A 27,111-nucleotide genomic window follows, 5' to 3' on the forward strand; every position below is an offset into this window, starting at 1 on the left:
ATGACGGATAATATTAGAAGTGAAGATAACCTGAGCCATGTTTTAGTAAAGGTAACTTTTATTGATTTTCCAAGCAGGAGCCAAAGCGGTAGTTTACATTAGATCCTTCTGTATAATAAAGGTATTTTGCAATATTTGGGCTATTTCCTCGTAATTCAAGTAACGAAATCTGGGAGCCATGAAAACTAATGGACATATATGAATAAATATAGGAAAATTGCTTTTGACTTAGTACTTTTGTTTACATTTCCCCAGGTTCAGGACGATTTGAAACGACTGAGACGGGACGTGGATCGCATCACTGCGCAGAGGAATGGCGAAACGTTGGACCTTCAGGCGCTGAACGCTGCCATCAGCAGAACAGAGGATACAATCAGAGTCAGACCCCCCCCCCCCCCCCCTTTTGTTGTTGTTGTTGTTGTTGTTGTTGTTGTTTTGTTTTGTTTTTTTACGGAAATAAAAGTTCTTATTTTTCCTCTGTTGTTATTTTTTATATTATGCAATTGTTGCGATTAAATCAATTGGATGGACCTGCATATTAATCAATAAGTTAAATAGTCGACCATTTAATTGAGCATTTTATATATCCACTTACAAAACCTCTGTTTGCTATGTGGCTCACCTTGTTAACAGAAACGGGCTGAGGAGTACTTAAAGATAGTGAACAGACAGATGTTGATGCTCCCGCCTATTGAAGACGTTGAGAAGAAGACTGTGAAGATTCCTAAATGGTATGAGTGTGCTGCAGTTGTGTTCAGAGTTTAGAGGAAATAGCCAGTGTCTGGGACTGATGTTATCGCTTTTGTAATTTTGTCAAACCTTCTTATGAAATTCTATATTAACTCAAGTTACATAACTCATGTTGTTATGTACAGGAAACCATCTACTGAGGCTCTCCTAGAAATACATCCTGAGAAACATCAGAAGGTTTTGATTTCACCTGGAGAGAAAGTAAGTATGTTTGGTTTGTCTTCAAATAGGATCAAACAATACATATAATAAGATTTGAATTGTTTGGTCGCACTCAAGATGTTTTCCAAATATCCCTTTATTGTTATCATCATCATTATCATCATCATCATCATTTTTTTTTCTCTTTGAATCAGCACAAGGCAGCATTTACTATGCGTTTATTGTACAACCCCACTCACCCACTGAACAGAGACCTCATGCACCAGAGATACGGCATTGAACTCCCAGAACCACCCAAGAGAGCTGGAACCAATGTGAGTTCCCCATGTAAGCTTACCTCACACAGACAGATCTTTATCACAGTAAATGCAGAATAATTTCTCCTGGAAACAATGAAATCTGTGGACCTCCAGTAGTAATGGATGTGCATTTCAACATGGCAAAGACTGAAATAATTGCTTTGTCGTCTTTTTGTTGTGTTTATTTTGGATGAGTTTTTGGGCTTTAAAATGTGGTTTTCTCCTCAGTATAGTTTCATGGCGCAGTCACCAGAACATTTCTCATAATTCAAAATTTTTTCATCTGCAGGCACTGTAACACAATCTCAGTATGTTCACTGAGGTGGTCCCATATGTGATGAGATGTGGTTTTACAGTTTAAATTATGTGGGGAAATGTTGTTTCGTACAAGGTGCTATTAGACTGGCAGGATGTAGTCTGCTTCAGCGGTCCTATCTTACAGAAATATTGTATGATTTTGTGGTGCAATCCACTCTTTCATACACCAATATTAATTAGATACACTTGAAACATCATATATTGTTTCGCTTTTCCTCAGGGATTTGTTAGGGAATTGTTACAGGTATGTTTTGAGCTAATTAAGATGAATTTGCAGTGGTAATGTGACAGTGGACAGGATTTATCTTAACTGACAGTTGCCTTAAACCCAGCAGATATCATGTAGCTCTCAGAGCAAGACTGAAAGGAGAGCTTTGGATTAACAGATGACTCAAGTCTCCACACTCACAAATGGGAGACAGGCACCTGAAGGTCACTTGGCTTTGTGTTGACAGCTAGAACATTTGTTGGTAAACAAATTAATCTTTTGAAAGGTCACCATTTGTTTTGAAGTGCTAGTTTTTTTTTTTCTATCTGCTTTCCTCTGCAACCATTTATCTATCTATCACACGTTGTTCGCGCGTCACGGGGAAAGGGTGTGAGGCTGTCACTTTTTTTGTGGCGAGGATGGGAGATCTGGCTGCTGGAGCTGGACAGACACAGATTGCAACACATCAGCATTCTTCAGAGGAGCCTAGCTGCCTGATTGCTGTTGTATGGGCTGCTGGTTTACAGCTGTCTCAGGACAGGCAGAGGTACCTGTTCCCGCATGCCAATAAGACGGCCGTAGTTTCCCCAACTGGTACTCGCTGGCTGTCTGCCCACTCCCTCCGCACCTCCGCACCATTGGCCGGCTCTCCTGAGCAGCTGTCTGTGATGGGAGAGAAACTCGTGCTTTTTTTCTTTTGCTTTTTCTTTATTTTGAATGCACGTCCCCGTCCCCATGCCCCCCCCCCCCCCCCCCCCCCCCCCCCCCCCCCCCCCCCCCCCCGTAGCATTCGAACAGCTGTAAGCTCTTCAGAGGAATTTCTCAACACACCTGGCAGGCGCTGCCGGTCTGTCGTGGGGTTTGCTGGTGTGAAAATACGGACGGGCCAGAGAACGTCAGTTGGAAAGTCTAGAGAGACAGGATGGAGATGGGACAGGGTCTTACCTTACATGGGTTCTCTCAGAATTATGAAGAGGCAGAGAGCTTTTTCCCTACCTTAAACTGTAAATCGTAGTGTCTTATGGCCGAAAGCTTATCAAAAGAATTTGATTTTTACATGGTCATTTCTTAATCTGTCCATAAAATCAGTGAGGGTAACCTGTTTTTCACATGTTTTGTTGTACTTGGACGTGTTATACTGTGGACATGTCTTTCATGTATTTTTATGCTTTCATTTTTTTTTTTATTTTACTAGGATTATGAAGATAATCTTGGATAAAAAAAAAAAATTAGACGATAATGTTATGAGATCTCTCTCAGCATTCTGAAAAATTCAGCCAATGTTCATTCACTTGATTAGTCTTCACAAATGGCTGCCGAGCTGTTCTTTTCTTTTCTTTTTCATTTCTTTTTAAACCTGCGGGTGGTTTATTTTATGGATAGACAAACCATTTTTAGGCATTTTTCGGGCAGAATTACACTCGTGTATACCTCAAACAGCTGTTCTGTTGAGGGGATTTAAAAAAAAAAAAAGAGCCACATGCACACAGATTTCTGAATGCATTGCCAGCATGTGATTGATTGCTTGAGGGGGGTGGGCTTATTGGCCAGTGTACAATGTCATTAACTGCTGTATCCCAGCTCCAACTTTCCTTAACGAATCCAGAAAATCTGTTGGTTGTAATCACACACCATCACCCTGTTCCCTCACAAATGCACTCAAACACAAATAATAACACAGTGGGTTAAAAAAAAAAAAGTAACCACATTTCTTGACACCTACAAGCTGCCACAAGCCTGATTAATGGATGGTCGTCTCCCAGTCTTTTACAACAAAGTTTTGTTTAGAGGGAAAATCTAGCCAGTGACCCAAAGCTAATAGCATTCTCCACGAACAAGCTATTGAACAAGCGTGATCTTGCTACTTGTGTGTTGGGTGGTTTGGTTGGGGCCTGCCGGAAGGTTCCTTTTGGCTTATATAGGGAGGGCAGTAGGTTAATACCCTCTGCTTTGTCACTCTCAGTGTGTAGCACCTCTGACCCTTATTGATCTCTAGCCCTGTTCTTTACCTCCACTGTTGATAGAAAGCGCCTTTTAATGGTTCTTTGAAGATGTTTTTAGGGTTTTGATTGGCTCAGCCTTAAATTGCTCATAATCATCATTGCAGACTGCACATGCACAGTCATTTGAGATGATTTGAGATGTATGTTGCAGATGTGACTAACAATATGATCTTCTGTTTAAAGAGTTCATGCACAAAAAGGTCCTGTAAGAAAACCAAGTTTGATATAGAGGAGACAGGTGCTTGCTGTTTCAGGTGGTCGCTCAGAGAGTAATCACTGGCCCTACGGTTGGCAGGTTGGCTCCTTTACCTGGTGCCAGGTTAGAAGTACCACCGCCATCTAAGGACAATAAGCTGACAGGCAAGAAAAGAGGACTCACTCAGACTCATAAACACTTAATCACTTTCTCTTCTTTGTAAACAAGTCCTTTCAAGCATTCATTTACTCTTTTTTTTTCTTGTGGTGTGATGTGTGCTTCAGGTGTCATCAGTCTAATGGACAAGGCTTTTCCCTCCTCAACGGCTTACCTCCGTCTGACCCCAGTTCAGTCCAAAGCAGCCTACCTACACCAGAGAGAAGACATCATTGTCAACAAGACTGGTCAGACTTATACCACACTCTTTACATGCACAATGAAAACCTGTCTTTGCTACTGAATTGGAAGCTGTGGATATGTACATTAATTCTGTCACTGAGTGAACCATTATAGGAATTGCAATATAATCTTAAACCAGTCATCAATCCCAAATGTTGGATTTTTTAAAAAAAAAAAAAATTGGATTTTTGTAATATATTGGTTTTCACTTCTAAAAGCAAATTAAAACATTGCACATCTTCTCAGTGTATAAGCACAGGTGATGCTCACTATGTAATCTGTATTATAAACACATAAATAGCTCTCAAAATGCTTGGCTGGGCAAGAAGAAAAACTTGTCTCCTTGGAAAACGTCCTGATTTTTGGAGGGTTTGGCACATCTACAATAGCTATGCCTCACCGGCAATCAAGTGCTGTGTTGAAAGCTGATTGCTACATCACACAGGCGATTACACATCCCTGTTCTGTGCCAAATTAAAAAAAAAAAAACACACACACAGACACACAAAGATGTAAGGAATTATTTCAATGTGATGTTTGTATTTTTGTCTTCCCCAGTCGCATGTGATTAGAGATGACAACTGATGACAAGATGGTTGATGGGCTCCTCAATGTCCACTGTGTCTAGTTTCATGCTTTTATTGCTTTTGTCTAATTCCCAGCCGTGGTCCAAGTCACAGAAGAATCCTGTTCTTTATAGATGACCAGGAATCCCAGCATAGTGGGGACTTGTGTTAGAATGATTCAACCCACTCGTATCTTAAATTAAAGGTCTGAATACTTGGCTGGGGGTTTGTTTTGCTGAGGAGAAACCCTTGGGGAGCAGGAGCCGACTGACTCGCTTTGCTCGGATTAAGAATTGTGTTGATTTGATTACAGGCGTCTTGAAGCCAGACAAACGTCAGAAGGAGGTGAGCTGGGGTAAGAGCGTTGAGCAGGTTCATGGCAGGACCCCAGCGTTGGGTGCCTCCAAGGCCTCAAACGACAAAACACTCCTGATTCAGGGAACGTCTCAGCTCACCCCGGTCACTCCAGAGGTAGCACTAATGAGATTCAACATGACCTTTTTACCATCTCTATTGAGTCTCATCCTCTTCATTTGAAAGTGGCTTTTTGGTCAATTTCATGTATAAAACAAACAAACTTGTATGTCAAACTGATCTGACTATTTAACAAACTGATATACATTTCAGAGTATGTTCTCTGCCAAAACAGTTATGTACTTATTAAAACAGTGTACATCACCATCAGTGAATTTCTTCTGCTGATATGATTAGAAATCAATTGTCCCTTTAGCTGACCTTTACCCTTTAAGTACCAATGTTCTAAACATTAGCGGTCGCCTAAGGCCGTGCATGTGGCAAATCATTTGGAAGCCATGAGCTTTATGTGAAATAGGAATATCCCTAACAAATAACCATTTTGTCATTGGGACTTTTGCCAGAGGGAATAGCAGGACATGAGATTTAAAAGATTATTTTGACATGTATCTGTCAAATGATTTTAGTGAAAGACTGTTATCTTGAATCACATCTCACTGAAATATGATACAAATCCTGAGCCTTTTTTTTTTATTAAAACCATTAAAGATCGCTGTAACAGTCATATGACCTGTACTTGTACTATCCACTGAGGCATCAGCACATCAGTCTTCATCCTCTGTCTCCTCAGACTGCCCTGGTGCCGTATACGGGTAAGTACTCCTTTATCATAAAGGATGGGCGGATAGACCCGGCTGCGGAAGACTACTGCTGTTTTAAGCAGCATTACTGCCTGTGTTGGGATGGCCTGGTGGAGGTGTTAAGGCAGATTCAGAGGCTGCTGAGGGACTTTGCTGTGCCCCTGGCGTGGGTCTGTGGGGAACGGCTTGTGTCCCTGGTGCAGAGCGGGCAGTTCGGCTGGACTGGATTTGGCTCACGGGCAAGGTACGGCTCTGTGGAGCTGCTGCTCTCGGTGCTAGAGAACAGAGAGGAGGTGTGGAAGCTCCTCCGGCAGCCTGGCCGGCGTTACAAGGGGGAGGGAGGCGTGGAAGCGGCTGCCATCCGCATCCAGGCCTGCTGGAGACGCTACTACACGCGGGCCGCCTACCTGGCCCAGCGCAGGCGCAAGTGGGCGGCCGGAACCATTGCCATCTCCTGGCTGCTGCACACCCAGCTGTGCAGGGTGAGAAAGAGCCTGCAGGTGTCTCGCTACCGCCACCTGGAAAACTTCCGCAGACGGACTGAAGTGAGTGTCACACACACACACACACACACACACACACACACACACACACACTTACAATACATACATGTATATACACACAGACACGTCCATGCCTACATAGACACATAAGCACGTGCATGAAGGCTCAAATACAGACTGAAATACATGTATAATGAAGTCAGTAAACTCCCTTGACTCATCCAGATAATGTGGCTTTCTGCCTAATGCTGCACACTCATGCAGTGACATTTCAATTAGACTTAGACATATGAGGTTTCTGTGGAGAGGTAGGAAAAACAGGAGTGATGGTGAAGTGCTGTCATGCTTCCTCTGCTTTTCATCCCAGATGTTTCATCTGGGCTGTCATCTCAGTTAGGCTCTTTATGAATGTTGTCTGTGTCTTAATTATCAGCCACACATTCGTTTATTTTTACCGTCACTCTCTGTGAGGGGAGAAACCATGCGTTTGCATGTTTTCACCCTTCAAACATTCATATTCTGTTAATTAAGCTGTAATCTTCCCCTGGCAGAAGCATCATGTAGCCTGCTAATTGATTTAATTGAGTGAAGATGTTTCTAAATATGCACTCAGCTAATTTAATTAATGTGATTTATGCTTGGTTTGTCTCTGTGAGGCCCAGAGAAAAAAAAAAAAAAAAGACAAGCTTAATTTTTTTTTCTTGTCTTTTGTGTGGTGACTTGATGAATGTGTGCGCTGGGTGTCCTGTCTGTCACCGATCGCTCTTTCTCTGCTATGTAGCATCTGGCAGCCAACTGGAAACACATCAGCTCCTCCAGGAGAACCATCATCCACATCCCTTCATTAGGTACTCTCTCATTCTCTCTCTCTCTCTCTCTCTCTGTCTCTCTATCTCTCTTTTGCTTCCTCCCTCTCGCTCCCTCCTCTCCTGTCTTCTCCTGACATATTTCTCATTCTTTCCCTGTACATCTTATTTTTCACTGTTTCTTATCCCTCTACGCTCTCTAGCTCTCTCTCACTCTTTTTCTCTCTGCAGTTTATCTCTCTCTCCAGCACTGAGAAACACCTTGATCAAGAATAGGATGCGTTTTTAGCTGGCTAATGTTCTATGGAACAAAGAGCTGCAGCTTCTTAGAAGATTGCTTTCACTTCTCTGTTTAATTTGAATAAGTGTAACACAACACCACTCTCTCTAAAATGTTTCAACTTGATATTTTTAACCCAGCATTTTGTGAGTAAGGTCCAACTGAAGTGTCTGAATTGTGATTATGGGCAGATGGACTGTTATATTTACACTGGGTGTGGATGAGAAGAGTGCTGGTAAAGTTTGAACAATTAAGAAATTGAACCCTATTGTTTTTATTGTCATGCTTTGTTAGTCTGTGTATATTTAATCATTTTAGTGCTTTTGTTTATGTGTGTGTGTGTGTGTGTGTGTGTGTGTGTGTGTGTGTGTGTGTGTGTGTGCACGCGTACGTGTCTGGAGAGAATGAAGTTTGGGCAGTTAAATAATTATACAATATATAAATATATGTAGAAATATGAATGACATAATTGTTAGTGTTTTTTTTTTTTGCTCAGTCATTCTCATATTCTTTGTGTCAATTGATATATGGTGTTTGATAGGATATCCTCAGCATCAGCGTTTTGGATTAAGCGGCTTTGACATTCTTCAGAACACACAGATGGGCCGACTGTGCGAGGTCAGAGGTCAGCGTGTTTCATATACACTCACCCAAACCACCTACGCCTCACAGGGCACTCTTTCTGCCCCCATCTCTCCCTCCACACATGTGTGAACAGTAACTAACAGTGTTTTGGCTACTGGACAGATGTTTCAGATCGAGAATTCTCAGTTAGACAAATAACTCTGGTATAAATATCACTCCCAAAGGATTGTCCCATAGGAGAAAAGATTGGGAACATTTCCATTAGATCTTTCGATGTTGATTTAAATAATAATGCTACCTGAATAATAACACCTAGCGAAAAACCCCAGGAGGTGACATTTTTTACCAAAATAATGATAGACTAGTAATTAGGAGGATAAGACAAAAGGAAGCATTCTGTGATCTGTGATGTGACTGAGGGCTGTATCTGTACAGATGAGAACGTGGAAGTGATCTATGTATGTCCAGTCCAGCTGACTGAGGATGTGCTCCAGTATTACAAACGACTACTGGTGATGGCAGAGGACGCAAACGCCTCTACACCACAAGTATCCTGTGCTGAACGCTTTACCGTCCTCACGCCTGAGGCAAGGGCATATTTTCCAGTGAGTAACTCTCCTTTTACTCATACACACAATTACATGAACAGTGTAAATATATACGTGCACAAAGACACATTGATACACACATACACACACACACACACACACTCACTGACAAACATTAATATTTAATATCAGACACAAGAGGTAAACAGCATTTACATGTATTAAATGTGTGGATGATCGCTCACAATTCAGTGGTTGTCCTGTAGGGGGAGTGGCAGAGCTGAAACATAAGAATCGGCAACAGACTACACTCCTATTGTAAACTGCATTTTAAGGTCGTTCATTTGTTCATTCATTCACAAGTCCTTCATATTATCTGACCCACTTGTATTGCCTGACCCATTAAATTTCCACATGTACCCTTGGGAAAACTCTTGAGACGGTTCTGTTTTTATTTTATTTAGATCTTATCTCCTTAGAATGGTGAGTGTGAAATAAATATAGCCATTACAATGCTTAATGATCTACTCTGTGTATCTTCAGGCGGCACAAACACTGTGTTTATATATAAAAACAAAACATATAATTTTGCTATATTAATAATTAATGACTCCCCATGGATTTTTTTTACCAAGGTTAAAGGTTGCCTCATGTATTTTAATTGTAACTACAAATCATTTATTTATGCAAGAGTCTGAATAATCCTCTATCTAATTACTGGAGGCCTCCAAACACACTGTCAAGCACAGAGCTGCTTTGCAGAATGGGAGTGCTGTTTATTCATTTGGATTCCATTTTATCTGCTGTAGCATTACAGTGAGAGCAGGTCTAAGACAACACACTGTTTAATAGTACCTGCTGGGATCCCACTCCCAGTAAAGCAGTACCAGCAGGTGCAAGGCTGCCCACTTTTTTTTTTGTTTTGTTTATTTTGCGTTTGTTTTTTTGTTGTTGTCGTTGTTCCCTCCCCAGTATCAAATGCCACTCCCAGCACTCAGATGCTAAAGAACGCCTGAGGTGTTTGAGGGTTGGATCTGTGTTGGCTGGGTCTGTCGTGCCAGTGACAGACGGTATAATTCCACATGGATCAAACATATACAGATGTGTAGTAATTAGTGCTATTCCCAAAGAGCTCATCGCTATGCACACTGAAGAGACGCTAGGGGTATGGGGAGCAAGCATTTGCTCTCCTGCCTTTTATCAAATTACCCTACCCTGTTACAGGAGAGGTCACGACCCCTCTGTTTGTTTGTAACATGAGTCCTATGTGTTTATAATGGGGCACGGTGTGTGTGTGTGTGTGTACACAGTCATAAATTACACACAGAGACACAAAGAGATTTACCATGACTGAAAGATGGAGACTGAAAGAAAAAGAAGTTATGTTCAAATGAATGACACTGTGCATTTCTGTACGGCATTACACATTTTCTAATTAAATACTTGTTATTAAATATAGTTAAAAACTGTCCTCAAAACAGTTCACTGTATTTTGTGATTCTTTAGATTAGACGCCACTGTTTGCACTGTCCAAAGACTCTCTGCTAATTAGATATTATATACTAGTTCACAACTGACACGTTAATGTCTTGTTTTGATCTCTTTATCATATTGGATGACTTGTGGCATTTTTAGTGTATAATCTCTTTTAATTGAATCAGTTTTGGAATGGCAGGTGTCGTCTGCTTTTCAGCTGCACAACATGTGTTTGTCAACACTGTTGAAGTACAGTCCACGAACATTACAACGCATCAGACTCCAGATCACGGGAAAGCAGGCGTACATTGTGAGTGGCGTGGCCCATATCGATGACCTAGCCATCGCAGATGAGCTGGGAGTGCCTGTACTGGGCCCAGAGCCTGGCATAGCCCAGTTATACAGCACCAAGTCTAGAGCAAGAAGGATCTTTGCCAGCGCAGGGGTCGACGTACCCCCAGGACAGTGGGACATTTGCATGAAAGAGCAGGTTGGTGTGTTACTGGGTTCCCTCCAAAAATCAACAAGTAAGGAATCAATTCTACTCCAGCTGATAATTATTATCAAGTAAATGCCTAAATAGGAAAGTCAGAGATACCTATTTTAGGTTAAAAAAGAGGAAACCTAAAATGACCAGGTGTTTGAGTAAAGCTTTGAGAAACTTTACATTATGATCTCTGCAGCGATCTCTCCAGTGCATAGACAATACCACGACCCACTATAGAATCACTAAACCCATGTACAGGAAGTGTGTGTCTATTCCACACTTTAGGCTCTCTCTGTCTCTCTCTCTCTCTCTTGCTCTTTCTTTTCTGTTCATTTAGCTGTATGACAGTCTGGCCCAGTTAATGGCTGATCATATGGAGGTGAAGCGATGGCTCTTTAAGATGGACAGTGAAATGCGTGGTTGGGGAATGGCCTATGTGGATGTGAGCAACCTCAGCTGCCACTCTTGGGCCCAGCAGGAGTTCATCCGACATGAGCAGGAGCACTGGAGAAACTCCTGGGTTCAGGTAAGGAGTTCTCGGTTAGGTTCCACCATACATGTCTAAACTTTGACCCGACCTTCATGATGCAGAGGATAATTCTGTGTTTTGATCGTGGGCCCAATATTTAACACGAAAAGCAACAATATTTGTTTTGGGTGCACATTATATGCATTTTTAAATCTAGATTTTTGCTGGTCTGATATAGATCATTAATTGTTTTAGAAATGTTATGATAGGCATAAAAAATAACTTTGGAATAATAACTTCACTCATTCTCTGAGTCTGTGATGTCATCTCAGGTTACCGGATTCCATTCCTATGGCACCACTGGCAGAAACTGGTGGATTACGTTTGAGTGTAGTTCGCCGTCATTTTAGTGCTTGTGTTTGTAACACTGGTTTACCTAGTTCCCGTACAGTTTTACGTTGCTTAGTTCTTGTCCATTTCAATCTACAAATAGCAAAATCAGCTTTGAACCTAAAAAGAAGTTACAAATGTTTAAAATTATACATATTTATTAAGGAACAATGTAAATATACAGATTTTTCATAATGTAAACTGCTTGGTTGATGGTTGTACATATTCGGGTATTAGGGACATCTAACAAAAAGTGCCATTGTTCTAAAACAGATGAAAATTTCATTTCTGAGTTGTTGTCTATGGTTATTATGATATTGCCCATGACCCTCAGATATTTAATATTAATGAATTTAGAAGAATGTGATCTCAATGATAAAATCCATATGAGCGGAGACCAGGGCTTTGCTTTGATGTGCTGTCTAGCGGAGTGGTCTTATGAAATGAAACTGAAGTACATGGACAGCGAGTCATTGGAGTTGTTGAGTGTTTTTTGGCATATTGAGGTGTATTCTAATTTGTTGTGTAATACCCTTCAATGCACAAATATGTGTCTAACAGTTAGAGATGCATTGATTTGACACGCTAGTAATCAGCTCGCGCAACAGTGTTTACTCATCATATACTTACAAAGTAGCCTTTGATTTTCTGTCACACCTTAATTACTGTGTTTTGCCATTAAACAGCAACAGCTCCGTGTGAACCAATTACAAGGTTATCAATCACAGCTATGGGCAAAAAAACTAGCTTTGATACCTTTTTATTTTGATCTTTCTTTTTTTTTCTTTTTTTTTTTTTCTTCCTTTTCCTCCCTTATCCTGGGGCCAGGAGCATCGACACTACCCACCGACAATTAGCCCTGTGCCTAATTCACGGTGAGGCAGAGTGTGGGGGCCGGGGGTATGTAATTGTGGTGCCATTGGTGCTTTTAATTACAGGGGTAAGCGGTTGAGGCCTGGCCAAGCCACATTACGGTTAAGGTGGTGAGGAAGGTTTAGATAGATGGGAGGGGGGTGGGACACTTCACCAGCTGGGGTCCCAGAGAGCCAGGGAGAGGGGAGGGTGCTGGGGGCCTGATGAGCTGGCCTGCACCCTTAGGGCTCTGGGACCATATGGAGCTAGTACCAGGCTTTATCCTGAAAACTCAGCCTTTTAATCAATGGCAAGCCTGCTACCAGAATGGAGAGCACAGAGGTGATTTCCTTGTGTTATCCCCCCCCCCCCCCCCGAAACTCCATTACCTCTCTACCGTTTCCTCTCCCACTCTGATTTACACAGCCTTTTGCCTGCAGCTTGTACTGCGGATGATGCAAGTAGTTATGTTTATGGTCCAGATATTTGCATATTGTTTGTGATAGAGCTCCTCTGCTCCTTTGAATATTTTATTCAGTGAATTCATTGCATTTTATCTTCATGATTGTAGGCAATTAAATTCCACACAGATGTTGAAATATTACAATGTCGTATTATTATTCTAATTCATTAATTGCAGTGCGATGAGTGCTTTGCACCATAATGGTTAAATATAGCTGTCCTTTATAAGTGTAACATTCAGATCAGTTTTTATTATGTCTGATGTCCAGACACAATTAAAATTGAAAAGTGTGTTTTTTAGGATTTTTAGATGGTTTATATGAAATTCATCTGTTGGACTTGGAGCATAATCAGCAGGGCATGGTGATTATTGCCTCAGTGAACTTGCATGTTTGTCCATTTCAGTAGTTATCTGTCTTCGGATCTGAAAATCTGCTTCTCTCCTCTGGGAGCAGGTTTTTTTTTTTCTTTTAGTGCAGTACATCATGTGCTGTCAACTGTCATTGCTGGGGAGGGCTCTGTGTGTGTGTGTGTGTGTGTGTGTGTGTGTGTGTGTGTGTGTCTGTGGCACGTGTGTGGATTCCCTGCCATTCTCCAGGCTGTGTGCATATTGTTTAATTATTGATTGTGTTGGAAAGCTCGGCTAATTCATAGGGAAGAATATCAGAGCCCATGTGGCCTTTGAGAATAATAGGTAGCCATAGTCAGCCTGTGGCAGTGTGTGTGTGTGTGTGTGTGTGTGTGTGTGTGTGTGTGTGTGTGTGTGTGGAGGGGGGCCTGGAGGGAGTTTGGAGTCTTTTTAAAGCGGCACTGTTCGGGAGGTTCATGCCTTCAGGCGCTATGTTCCAGCTTTCACTGACCCTTCCAGCATTCAGCTCATTTAGAGCAGTAAGCTTAAAGACATGTAGATCTAAACTCATTCATCGCCTGGCTGGACCCATACACACTATAACGCACACACACGCACGCACACACACACATACACACACACACACACAGACCGTCTGCACATGGGTCATAGACACAATGCAACATTACACTTAATAGCATCAACAGATGGACGCACTTTGCCTTGTTGTGATTATTTTAATTTGGCATGTAAAAACAATCACATATTGACAACCCTTAGCCAGTATTCTCAGCACACAGTCATTGTTCTTCCGTAAGGTATTTACAAGATGGGCAGCTGCGGAACTGTGTATGCTTTTGAACTTATGGGGTTGGAAATCTTGACGTTATGGGTGTCTCTTATTTCTGAATTACTTTACACATTAAGTAATATTTATTTGCATTCAGCTACTAAATTATTTCCAGCCTAAGTAAATCTGAACAAAAAGACTAAAATACACAACACATGTGATGAGCAATATTTTAGACAGACAAATGGGGAAAATAATATTCCTTTATTCTTAAAAAAAAAAATTTGAATAAACATTTTAAACAGCTTTGTTCTTTCCTCAAACAAACTTTTCAAAATTATTGGCATTCTGAAAGATTAATCTTAATAACAATCAAAGCTCATTCTGAAATGAACAAAATATAATTGTACCTGCTTAAGTTCAGCACGGTCTTAAAGTCAAAATTACTGAAACAACTAAAATCACTGAGGTCCAAAACTTTAGGGCCTTAGCATTTAAGAGACTGATCACTTACATCAAGGTCAGTCTTCAGATGTTTTGGTTGTGGCAGATCCCTTGTCTCTGATGTTTGGTGCTGGATTTTGGCGCACCCCTAGAACAGTGGTTGCTTTTTAGCAGTAGATTGGTCGATTTTCCACTTGTGCCCACACCAAGGCTCCAAACCAACAGTTAAACTACACAGTCATGCCAATAGGCTATTTGGAAGGGTTGCCAAAAAAGAAAAAAGCCCTTGCAGAGAGCAAAAAAACAAATTGAAACACCTGGAGTTTCCAAAATAGCGTTCACACTTCAGATGAGGCCAAAATGAATCTAGAAAAGAATCTCATTCTCACCCTAAAATATAGCGCCGTTTATTTATTTATTTACCACAACCAAATTTGGAATCTGAGAAACGTGTTACTTTATATATCGGTGGATTCCACTAAATCATCAGTTGTTAATAAGATACAACGTGGCCCACATGCTGGAAGTTTAACAGTATATCTCAATGCTTAATATTACTTGTGTCATTCAGCCTCTTTTGTTAATTTTCATGTCAGTACTGTTTAAATTGACTGTGCCTCATACAGTCCTCATACACACTGCATTCACTGATCTTTTCAAGAGATGTTTTCAGTTTAAGCGAACTTTTGTCCACCTCTTTGAAAGCAATTACAGCCCTCATCCCCATCAAATATCCTTGCATTAATACAACGACTGTTTTATCACTTTGAGTTAACATGCGAGAGAGCCATAGAATACTGAGGTCTTGCACTGTGCTAGCAGATGTACTATTAAATGTAATGCGCCTTGAAGTGATATACCCTTTAATGGCGAGATCAAACAGCAGTCTATATAAAGAAGAGATGTCTGTTTTATTTATTGTCAGATAGCTCATCGTTATGTGGAAACCAAGCAAGGCTTGAATCCTCTCACTGACTACAGTTCGCAGTCTCAGTCCAAATAAAGAATAGTTTTAAAAAAACGAGAAATGTTTTTTTTTTTTCTCTCTTTGTCTGCTACCCCGCTGTTCGCACGAAGTGCATTGGCAAATTCTCGGAGTGCGCGTGTTCTCTGGAGAGGAACGGGGGCCGTTTTCCTTACACTTTTTGACGCGTCATTGTGTGCTTTATGGCTTGTGGCGGGAAGAAATCACTGCGCAGCGATTGACCCTCGTTCTTACAGTACTTGAATATGATGATGGCTGTTTCATGACCAGAATATCAACAGCCTAATCTCTTCTCTCCGCACATCTACACTGGAGCCAAATGCAACACACACACACACACACACACACACACACACACACACACTGAATGTTTGAGTCTCTGTTTCCGTTTGAAAAGAATATTTGGTTAATGAAAAACGAGATGAATGTGCATTTTGGGAACTTTACATTGTCATTTTACCACTGATCTCCTGCTCGATAATAAATATGTAACATGTATTTCTACTACTGACAGCAAAATGAAAGTTTAGATTATGCCGTGTTTATGACTTCCAAAAGAGATTTGAAAAATAAGAATAGAAAAATGATATGGAAAGTAAAATGGCACCACAACTTTCTCATTTCAAATCAATACGTTTGATTTTTCATTCCCATCCGATGCAGGGCGCATCTTGCTTTTACGCAGTAAAAATGAATGTGAGAAAGACTTGTGTCTGTGAGAACAACACCACTGATACACCAACTGCAGTGAGAGAATCGCAAACAGATTGCTCTGTTATTTTTTTCCTTACTGATTATTTTGTTTGTATGTTTTAAATTGGAATCATCGTGTTTCAGACATCGAGTGAGAACTGAATTATAACATAAATGTGTCTTTATGCTGACACTCATTTTCCGTATTCAACCCTTTAAATTCTTTATTCCATGAAAGTCTGTAATAGAATCACAGTTTTTGCTTTTCTGACTGTTCTCTGTTCTATGTGTGTGAAAACCTAATAAACTAGGAGAGTGAATTACATATTCATTTTAATTCAAATGTTGTTGGGAATAGAGCAATGTATATCACACCACAACACTGAAAATTTTCATAATAATGTCTGTGCTTGTTTCTAAGCATCATGTCTCCAAACAACTGGCCATTCTCTCTAAAGAGAGTGTCAAACATAGATTAATTCAGCTTAGCCTGTATTTTGTGATAAAAAAAAAATGAGTGTGACTTGTATTGACTTGTGTTAGCTATTTTGTGCTGTAGAGCATTTTCGTCTGAGTCCGTGATAGATTTTAATAATGAATGGAGGCGAGAAGACAACCTTTTAGTCACCGACATAAGGTGACTAACATAAGGAGAACGCCCAGAAAGTCAAACTCAGCAATTAACAACATAATTAAGTGTCAGAGCCATTATGGTGTTTTCTACTTACCGAAAGAAGAGCTGCATTGATCAGAGCTGGCTGTAGATTGATTGGCTGATTGATGGGCTTACATAGGTATTCATCTAACAGCGTGTGATCTGAGGCTTTATTGGGGGCAGGTGCAGTTACTACAGCCTTGAGTTAAGGTCATTAGATTTACACCATACACTGGTAAATGGCTGTCAATCTCTCACACCACACCCTCTCTCTCTGTATTTGTGTGTGTGTTTGTGTCTGTCTGTCTGTCTGTCTGTCTGTTCTGTCTCTCTCTTCTCTCTTTCTCATACATTTAACAAATCTAAAGCAACTTGGTATCTCTATTTTTTTAACAGCTTTGATGACTCCTTATGAAATCCACTGTTTATCAAATGCTCCTGTGTTCATCATGTGCGTTGGTGTAGAGGAACTTATGCATTACAGAGTGTTTTCCTCTTTGCACAGGAAAAGTCTGGCAAAGTTTCCTGGATGAGGTCCCGTACCTGCTGTTCCACCATGCAAAGCTGCTGAGAACATCCAGATACCGAACCTGGGACTGTTTTATGCAAGACTTTCTCAAACAAGGTCGGTCTGGCACTTACCATAACTCTAACAGCAGTGTTGGATTTGACATTATGAAGTCCAATTCTTCTTTCCCTCCTTCTGTCTCCTTCCTCAGGTGGAGTAATAGAGGCCTACCCTCCATCAGACAGCGTGACAGGTCTAGCGGTGGACCTGCTGGTGGAACCGGATGGAGAAGTGAAGATGCTTTCCTGTAGTGATCAGCTTTATGGTCCCAGAGAACTGGAAAACCATTGGTTGCTCCATGCCCCAGACCTCTGTGTGTCCTGAGACCCTCTACTCTATTTGCATTCGCGTGGGACAGGCATGTCGGCAGCGCCGGATCCTGGGGTATCTGTCCTTAGACCTTGTCACCTTCTTGGACCCCAACACCCTGGAGCAGCAGGTCAGTGGTTAGATTCCATGCTGGGTCTTTATCCTGAAGGCCTGCTCCCAAAAATGACTCCTGAGGGTCAGCCAAGTTCCAACCAAACAACCTTCCATGTCGCATTACTCAATGGAACGTTGATTAGCTAAATCAGATGCTTGTCTAGGTTTGGAGTAAAAACTTGCCTACGCTACAGCTCTGTGGATGTTGGATTTGTGCCCTAAGGAGAAGATCAATGTAGCTTTCCTTTTTAATGTGACCAATGTGTTTTCTTCCCGATGTCTATGTCCCTTACTGACAACCCAACAGCTCCTAACCCGTTACTGAACTCTAGGTTCAGAACTTCAGGCAGTGTATTTGAATGATAATACTGCATGCAGCTAACAGCTATTGTACATGGTTTTAGCATGTATTCATTTAACATTTAAGTCTATCAGCAATGAGTTTGCTCTGGTTTAGTTATAGAGTCTTCTCCATTTCAGTGGTCAATCACAGCTCTGATTGAACACATACCCTGACCACACACACACACGTTCTCTGTTGAGATGAGAACTGACATTTGGTTCCCCCTTTGGTTAGAGGTTAGAGCACTATGCCTTGGCTCCTGATCGTCAACTTGCTGGTCTAAGTGTTCAATCTATCTACGGTGAGATGGGATGTTATTGGGGAGATGGATGGATCTTGTAAGGTTCCCTCGGGGGTTGTGAAACAGAGAGAGTGAATGGAAGAGGTGGGAGAGAAAGAGAGAGAGAGAGAGAGAGAGAGAGGAGGGGGAGAGAGAGAGAGAGAGAGAGAGAGAGAGAGAGAGAGAGAGAGAGGGATGGAGAAGCTAATGTGGCGAAAGGCCATCTAATAAACTGTCAGGTCTTATTGTGTCAATAAACTAATTCCCCCTGTATGGCCTTGCCCTCTGACCTTATACCAGCACTGTGTCGTTTGAGGCTTATCAGACCACAGGTTAGACTAAAAAGGTCTTTTGTTCAGGACTTGTTCAGACTTGCTGCAGTCTTCAGGTTAGCCTTCATCATTGCTCTTACTGTGTTTGCATTGTCATTTGAAATATTTTTTAAAGTGTTTTACAGCATTTGCTGGTGCATTACTCGTTTCATAAAATGTTTTTTTTCTGCAATATGTTTACCAGCACTACTGTGATTTTTTACTTTCATTTCCTGAGAACAAGAGCAGTAAGTGGAAAAGTCTAAATCAGTGCCCAATCAGTGAAGTTATAGGAACGTTCTGAAACAATCTCAACTTTTGTAGTTTACAATTTGGGAAATTCAACTTTTGTAGTTTACCCCTCAGGTTTCTTCATTTTTCTTTATTCTGTGATTTCCAAAACATTTCTCTCACTTTATCTCTTCAATTTTGCGGGAGTCAGAGAGGAGACAGAAGTTGAGAGGATGTGTCAAAGCATCAGGGAGACATTGAGAACACAGCGGTTCTCAGGCGGAGACAGGCCTAACAGTAGGAGGCTAACTGAAATTCAGCTCATGCTAAGCTGGGGTGCTGCTGTTTGTATTACATCTCTGAGAAAGTGTTTGACAGTTAAAAACGTTCTCAGTGGGGGGGGGGGGGGGGGGGGGGGGGGGGGGGGGGGGCAATATGGAAGGAGGAACAATTAGAATGAAATCTGATGATGATGGGAATTTTTTTTTCTTTATTTGACCTAACTGAACTTAATGTCATATATTGATTTAGTATTCCATAATGAGTATTTAACTTCGCTTCGTTCTTTCCGTGTAATTTCATCCCCATTCACTGCATATAAATGCCAATGTTGCATAACAAAAGATAATAATAATTAGCCATTAGTGAGTCATAGAATCTGCCCAAATACAATTATGCTCTGAGATCTGCTAATAATGTCTGTTGGCCAACCTCATATGAAATCCGTTTGCATCTTAATGCACCTGCAGCGAACGAGGCCAACACCCACTGCCACTAGAGGGTGACAGAATACACTCTCATTCCACCGATATGACTGAAACCTACCTATACTGGAAATCTCAAGTACGACACTGGGTTCTAAAGAGCCCTAATGAGAAATAGAGAAACCAGCGACAGTATTTTTTTTTTTTCTTTAGAAGAAGTGGTGATTGAGTTGTTCCAGGTAGCTGTATTGACCTTCGTCGGGCTCGACAATGCTGCTGGGAAGGCTGGTGTGTTAGAAATCCTGGAGGACACTTTGTTGTGCTCTCTAACAAGAGGGAAGGGATGTTAGTGAGAGTAAAAAGGCAGCTTTGGGCAAAGGCATTTATTTGGTTCAGTTAGAATTCAGTGCTCCCAGACAGAGGCTACTGACTCCTCCGTGTTCCACAGTAGAGAATGTCTCTAAGATACTTTGGAGCTTTGTTATTCAGTAGGATATCGTCCTCAGCATTGCAACAGCGTATTTAAACTCTGAAAGTCACACACACACAAAAAAAACAACCACCCCGTCCCAATCATTCACCACCTGAGAGCGTAAACTCAAATAGCAGTGGCTCCTTTATGCATTTTGCAGTTTTATAGTGTGTAGATCAGGCAGATCACTGAGTGGACACAGCGGTTTGTGACTGGCTATGGTGACAGAATCATCTTCTACAGAATGATGTGTTGAGATTAAAGTCTATCACAAGCTTTGAGGACTCATTCAAAATTAAGCTATTCACAATATTCCACTGAAATTCTGATAGAAAAAAAAAACAACCTGGAATCAGATTCTCTATGCAACATTTCTCTTGCAATCCCTTCGCATCGTAGCATTTTTTTTCTTTCTACTCTTTCAGAACTTCAGAAAAAAATACCTCCAAAGAAGCACTGTGATCAATCAGACGATGGCAAAGATACTGAATATTCAATAACTGCAATGAACAACATGAAATACTTTTAATTCAGAGTCACTGCATTCACACGAGAATCAACAATAAGAGGCGTGAAGAGAGAGGATGGAACCTAACAGCTCCATCTCCCTTCACTTAGATGCAGACAGAGCCGACAGAGACTCCAGCAAAAACCCATCTCCATTTAAATATCAATTTACATTCAAACCTGTTGCTGAAAGCTGTTCGTATTTGTGTGTGTGTGTGTGTGTATGTGTGTGTGTGTGTGTGTGTGTGTGTGTGTGTGTGTGAAGGAGAGAGGTGGGTCACATATGTTTGCCCTTGTATTCCTGTCTCATATTGTGTGAGCGGTGGAGGCTCAGCTGCAGGATTTTGGGTTTTAATGAAAGCGAGGGGGCTATAGAAAAACAGGTAGGATCCCGGCCGTATAGATCAGATGGCTTTGTGATGCCTGACAATGAGGAAGGGCAGTTTGATTCTTAAAGGCTGGCTAAATGGCTCTCTGGAGCCTAGCTGTCACCCAGACCCAGGTACTAACTGTGGAGAGGAAGCATGGCAAGATCGATCCGCAGCAAAATAAATAAATAAATAAATAAAATAAATCCACGCTTCCCTCACACCACTGCTTCTCTCACTGCTGACTCGCTTTCAACTGCATTACCAGAACTGAGCTTAATTCACACATTTCTGTTTTCATACTGATAAGCATGAGATTCTCAAGGTTTTGTGTGAGTGTGCATTTGTGTGTGTGTGTGTGTGTATGTTTGCATGTTGTGTGTACTAGTGTGTCCAAATCTGTTTGGGTATTAAAGAACAGGAAAATACAATGAATGATTTCTTGCATCCGGTGATGGATTGGTGACCTGTCCAGGGTGTTTCTGTGCCTTTCGCCCAATGAATGCTGGGATAGGCTCCAGCACTTCACGACCCTAATTAGGATAAGTGGCTTTGAAAATGAATGAATGGATGAATGAATGAATGAATGAATTGATGAATGAATGAATTTCTTGAATCCTAGATTATTATTTGGTCTGGAACTTTCACTGATCTTATCTGGATCGAGGACATACTAATCCGAAAAAAAGGGGGGGGGGGCATGGTATAGATACATGTGAGGTCAGCCAGCAGCAAAAAAAACAATTTATCCTCACCAAAAAATGATATTTTCAAAGCAGCAACTGAAGGCACTACTGATTTTTTTGCAAGGACCAAATTTGGACCATCCATACAAAAACAGTCACTTCCTCAGTCAGTTTGGTGTTACAGAACAACACATCTAAATGTTTAAGAGTCTTGTGTCAAATGACATCCAGCAGTAGAGAGATGTTTAAAAGTGTGTAGTAGAAGTGTATAGTGAAGGAGCTGATCCTATAAGACATCCCTTATGGTGTAATGTCAGGTTAAAACAGCCCAGCGATGAGAGCAGGGCTTCAGGAGCCTGCTGGCCATTTGCATTTCTTGGCAGGAGCGTTTACGTTGACAAATAGGAACGGCGGGAGAGTCAGCCAACTGCCACTTAGTTATTAACAACTCCTTCAGCCGTGATTTATTGGCACTTTTTGAAGAGGGGGCATAGCTATTAGATTATTATGGGGGGAAATTAGCCCTGTTTAAGCAAAAGGCCATGACTTGCACTGACCCCTTAATATCCTTATAATGATGCCATTAACCATACAGATGTGGAGTGAGTCTCCTGTCAGGCTACTCTCACTTATACAGACTCTGAGCAAACACAATCTCTCTCTCTCTCTCTCTCTCTCTCTCTCTCTGTCTATTTCTCTCTCGCTCGCTCTCTTGTACTCACACACATGCACAAACACACACACGCACGCACACACATATGCAGGCATTAGGCAGAATCCAAGGTCTGATTCATTCTACATTCTCATATGTCATGTGATGTACCTTTAATTTAGTTTAAAGCATTTGTCTCAATGAAACATCAGTCTTTAACAAATCTGTTTTTTCTCCCTTGTGCTTTTCACTGTGGATCACAGTAAAAGGTAGTGAAATTGTCTCATGGCTAACTTTATGAGTGAAGTAGTCTGAGTATACAAACTGCAAAAACACTAATGTTTAATAATATAAATTTTAATTAATTGTTTGAATCACTGGTATACAAGAGATGCTGCAATGAGAACCTTAGCCCCTATTAAGCTGTTGTGTGTGTGTGTGTGTGTGTGTGGTGTGTGTGTGTGTGTGTGTGTGTGTGTGTTTAAAGGTGTGGGTCGTTGATCTGGATCTGGGTTACAGTAACCAGCTTGCTATGACCCAGTTGATGCTTATGATGACTGGAGGGACTTTGGACTGCCGCAGCAGCCGCCTAGAGGTGCCCATACAAGTCAAAGAGAGCAAGCGCACACCATCCCAGAGAGGAACCAAATCAATCATGGTATGAGTCTCTTAGTTCTATACCTTAATACTTACCCATCTCTCTCTCTCTTTCTCTCACTCTGTTATTTAGAAGTGGATGGAGAGGTTATGTTTATATTGCAGAATTGCAGACATCTTTTTCATCTAATAACTGCACCAAATCTTCAGAGAGGCCAGAGTGGTATCAGCCTCACCTAGACTTCAGAGCAGATCTTAATCCATAGACTCTAAGTAAACACAGAGCTTTGGCCCTTCTGTACTGTCTGGAGTCTTAAACAAGATGGACTTGCATAGAAATGTCATTATCCAACATCTGTTCCCAGTGAATGGACCAGGGAGCAATAAGAGGTTTCTCTACTGGATATTATATCCATATATCACCACATCCATAAAGATTGATCAGGGCTAGGGTTTGTTGTTGTTGTTGCTGTTTTATTTTTTGTTAAATACAACTAAACGCTGTAATTACGCTTCGGTCCTGATTGGTGTTTAGATGCTGAATTCATTATCATTTTGATAGATGGGCCTAAATAATCAGCTCATTAATAATTCATAGTCCATTCATTATGCATGTGTATGCATGCCTGAACACCTCATCAGCCTGATGTCTGGCCCCTGAAACAATAGAGTTCCTTTATTAGTGGCGAACCGGAGTTTACGCTTGTTAATCTGCGACTTGTATTATTTTATCAAACATTCATTTAGCGCGTGTGGCCCAGCTTCGCCGTGTGTATTTCCCACCTCGTCCTTCCAAATGCTTTTAGCTTTGGCCATGGTTTGGAAGGGTTCTGAATATTACAAACACAATTAAATCCCCGCCGGACGCTTTTATTGTTGTGCTAGGACGCGGCGTTTGACAGCTCAAAGCGCCGTGCCGGTCCGAGAGAATTACATAGCCTCTCTGGAGTGCAATCCGGGTTTATTCCTGTTTGCTTTGCCTCTGTCACAGTGAATCTGTCTTTCACCCTGCCATGATCCCTCTGAGCCCTGCCACTTTTAACTAATCAACTTTTGTCGTCTGTTGCTGAACACAAGCTTTACCTTTTGCCTCTGTTGTTAGCGCGTGTTGGTGTAGAGAATATTCGCCTGTGTTGTTGCGTTTTTATTGAATGTTCGACCACAAACTCCCAATTCTGAAGAAGACGGGTGAGAGAGATGTTTTTTCAAATTGTTAAGACTTTTGCTTGTCTGTCATCTAACTCTCTTTATAAATTAGCTTTACTTTCTAACACGTCCTCAAGGCCACATTTGACAAGCAGGAATTTCGGCAAAAACAACAGCAATGTTACGCGCGTTCTCTCTGGTGACTGTTTAATCCACTGTTTGTCTGTGCACAGCGAGCAGCAGTCAGGAGTCGCTACGCGGTGATAGGTAGCCGACTGCTTCACAGTAACATCTCCATGATGTACCACAGTGTGTTCTTCCAGATCTGTAAGGCTCGTTGCATAGCCTTTGACATCAAGGTAAAGATAAATAAATAAACAAATTCTTCCATACTTGAATAGTGTTTGGCTAAGATCAATGCTGAATATGTTATTATATACCTATAAGAATATAATAATTTGTGTACATCTCTCAGAGAATGAAAAAAACTGAGACTGTGTAATTAGGTTTATGTTGAATCCTTGACTCACATGAGACCACACTTGCTGTGTGTATTGCAGGAAAGGCTTGGCACAGTGTTTGCCCTACATGACAGTAAGGAGAGATACAGTCTTGGTATGATGTGAGTACTAAAAACACACAGACACAAGCACACATACACACACACACACACACACAAAACAAACACCACCTTTTAAAACACTAACACCATCAGTATTAATGATTAAGAAATGAGTGAGACATGGGTGAGTCTGTGTTGGAATTAAGGGGATTTAGGAGCATATATCTTCTTGTTAACCTTTCACTTCCCTGTTCCTTCTGTCATCTCTCTTTCTGAATGTTAAAGAAGTTCTCATTAGCCTCGTTCTAATGCCAGCAGCTAAACACAGTGATTGGATTGTCTGTTGCTGGTGTTGCTGGTGTCTGAGTGGCATTGGGCGATCATTGGTAAGCTCATTTGTTTCAGTGTGTCATTAACAGAACAATCTCAGAGGATCTGCAGGAAGCACTGCTGACCTTTGCCCGAAACCTGTCGTTCATTCATCAGGAGATCTCATCCCCAAACATGCAAGGAAAGACTAATTTTAAGGTACAAAGTAAATTAATGAATGAGTCTGTTTGTTTTTTGCTTTTTTGTGAGTCTATGTGTGCGTGCATGCATTTGTGTGTGTGTGTGTGTGTGTGTTTGTTTTATCTCTGAGAGTATTATGAGGATCCTACCTGCAGCAACTGCATGCATTTATCTCAATCTTTGACTCCATACAGTGAATTGAGCAATTATTGACTCTTGGAAACACACTGATCCAAGTTGTTATCTGTGAGTGTTGTAGAAATTTGGAGAGATAAAGATATAAGATTGGACCATTTCTTAATGAGGTAGCTCATTAATGGTAAATTTAGACTGGAACTTTGCAACTAAGCATTTCCTGTAATATCATATATGTATCACAGACATGAAACTCATAGGACACACAATTACATTTTGACAATGGCAACTTATTTAGATTAAAATGTGAATGAATAATAGCTGAATTACATGGCCATGGCACTGGCTTTCCTTTTAGCCAGTACAGAGCTATTCAAGTTCCGTCTAACCAAGAGAATAGGTACTCTCTCTCTGGATTGAGGTCAATATGATGAAAGCTTTTTAAATACATTTTAGTTATAAATATAATACAAACTTTAGCATTGAACCTTCTATAGCTGTGCTGTGTTGTGCAGTACAGTTTCTTGCATTACAGTAGCTGTATAGTATTGTGTGTTGTAGTTTCCTGGCATATATGATCATATCTTTTTTTTGTCTCTCTCTCTTTCTCCATTGGAAAACATTGCATTTAACATGTCTATTATTGTGTGTTGCTCATTATGGCACACCTTCATGTTTGTGCTGAGACTCAAATTCATCCTCTGTCCCTGAACTCTAAAGGGCCGGTCTCACATGAAAAACAGAGACTGAAATCAGCAGACTAGGGTAACCCTCCCTGAACTGCCTGCCTATTGTTGAAAATGCTCTTCTCTGGATTAGGCTCGGCTGGATATTTTAGTGGTCTGGGTTTATCATATTATCTCTGAGACTCTGACAAAAATGTATCATAATGTATTATAACTTATATTTGTATTGTTCACTGAGTGGTAATACCTTCCTAAGCCTCGTATTCATTGTAGATTAACCTCATCACCTGTGAAAAATTATCCGATGGCTCTGGATGAATGCTCTATAATGGGTTGATACTGTACGCAGATGCAAGAGAAGGTTCAATTAATTGTAATCAGATATTAATAACTGAATTATTATTAGTCCACAAACCTGGGGACAGTGGTGTGAGAATTCTGTAGGCTTCTGTAGATCAAATTGTGGGACTGACTGTGCACTGAGTCTGTGTATTTTTCTGTATTTTTGAAGGACGTGATCAAAGCCATTGAAGGAGTGTTGAGTGTGATTAAACAGAACGAAACAATCGCAGAGAAAGAAGAGGAGAAGATCGCATAGTGACTGTGATTAAAGAAGGACAATTCAGATTCAGAGCCATGTCCATTGTAATTCATAGAATCTTAATTTATGTCATTCTCAGATCATCATTAAAGACAACTTTTTTTTTTTTAATATTATTATGGAATATATACAAAACTACTTCAGCCGCATCCATAAACGTAGGATCATAAATATTGCATTAAATCATCAAACAACTCTGGAAAGCTATTATTTTTCCCCAGACTCTGACAAGCCACTTAATCAGTATAAGAGAACTTGACGTATAATGTACCAACCGCTATTTCAGTCGTATTCATTGACAGTATCACTTATTATGATGTTTTATTGTGATGATGACAAATGCGTTATTACTCTTTTCCGGATCTCTGCAGGATCACGTTGTCAACTCTAAGCACAGTAGTAATTGAAGTTGTCCTACTTGCCCAGCTTTAGGCTGTATCCTATTAGATTGTTTATGCAGCTAACAGCAGGTACCATGTAAAAATTTTCAAACCCCCCAGGTCATCGTCTTGCCAGCAGCCTATGGCTACAAGATATTG

General features: G+C 40.9%; 1 protein-coding gene across 1 annotated transcript; it reads left to right on the forward strand.

Moving 5' to 3' along the window:
* On the forward strand, positions 1-26,569 carry iqch (IQ motif containing H). The gene is given in 21 exon segments (XM_030765314.1): positions 1-51; positions 256-378; positions 634-731; positions 876-951; positions 1,107-1,239; positions 4,221-4,340; positions 5,215-5,372; positions 6,007-6,561; positions 7,301-7,367; positions 8,147-8,230; positions 8,626-8,795; positions 10,432-10,704; positions 11,039-11,234; positions 17,302-17,415; positions 17,510-17,640; positions 17,642-17,797; positions 22,823-22,942; positions 24,312-24,437; positions 24,639-24,700; positions 25,060-25,168; positions 26,483-26,569. Coding segments are annotated over 21 exon segments (3,009 nt in total).
* Positions 26,570-27,111: the final 542 nt, after the last annotated feature.

This window comes from Chanos chanos, chromosome 2 (assembly GCF_902362185.1).
Source record: "Chanos chanos chromosome 2, fChaCha1.1, whole genome shotgun sequence".
Lineage (NCBI taxonomy): Eukaryota > Metazoa > Chordata > Actinopteri > Gonorynchiformes > Chanidae > Chanos > Chanos chanos.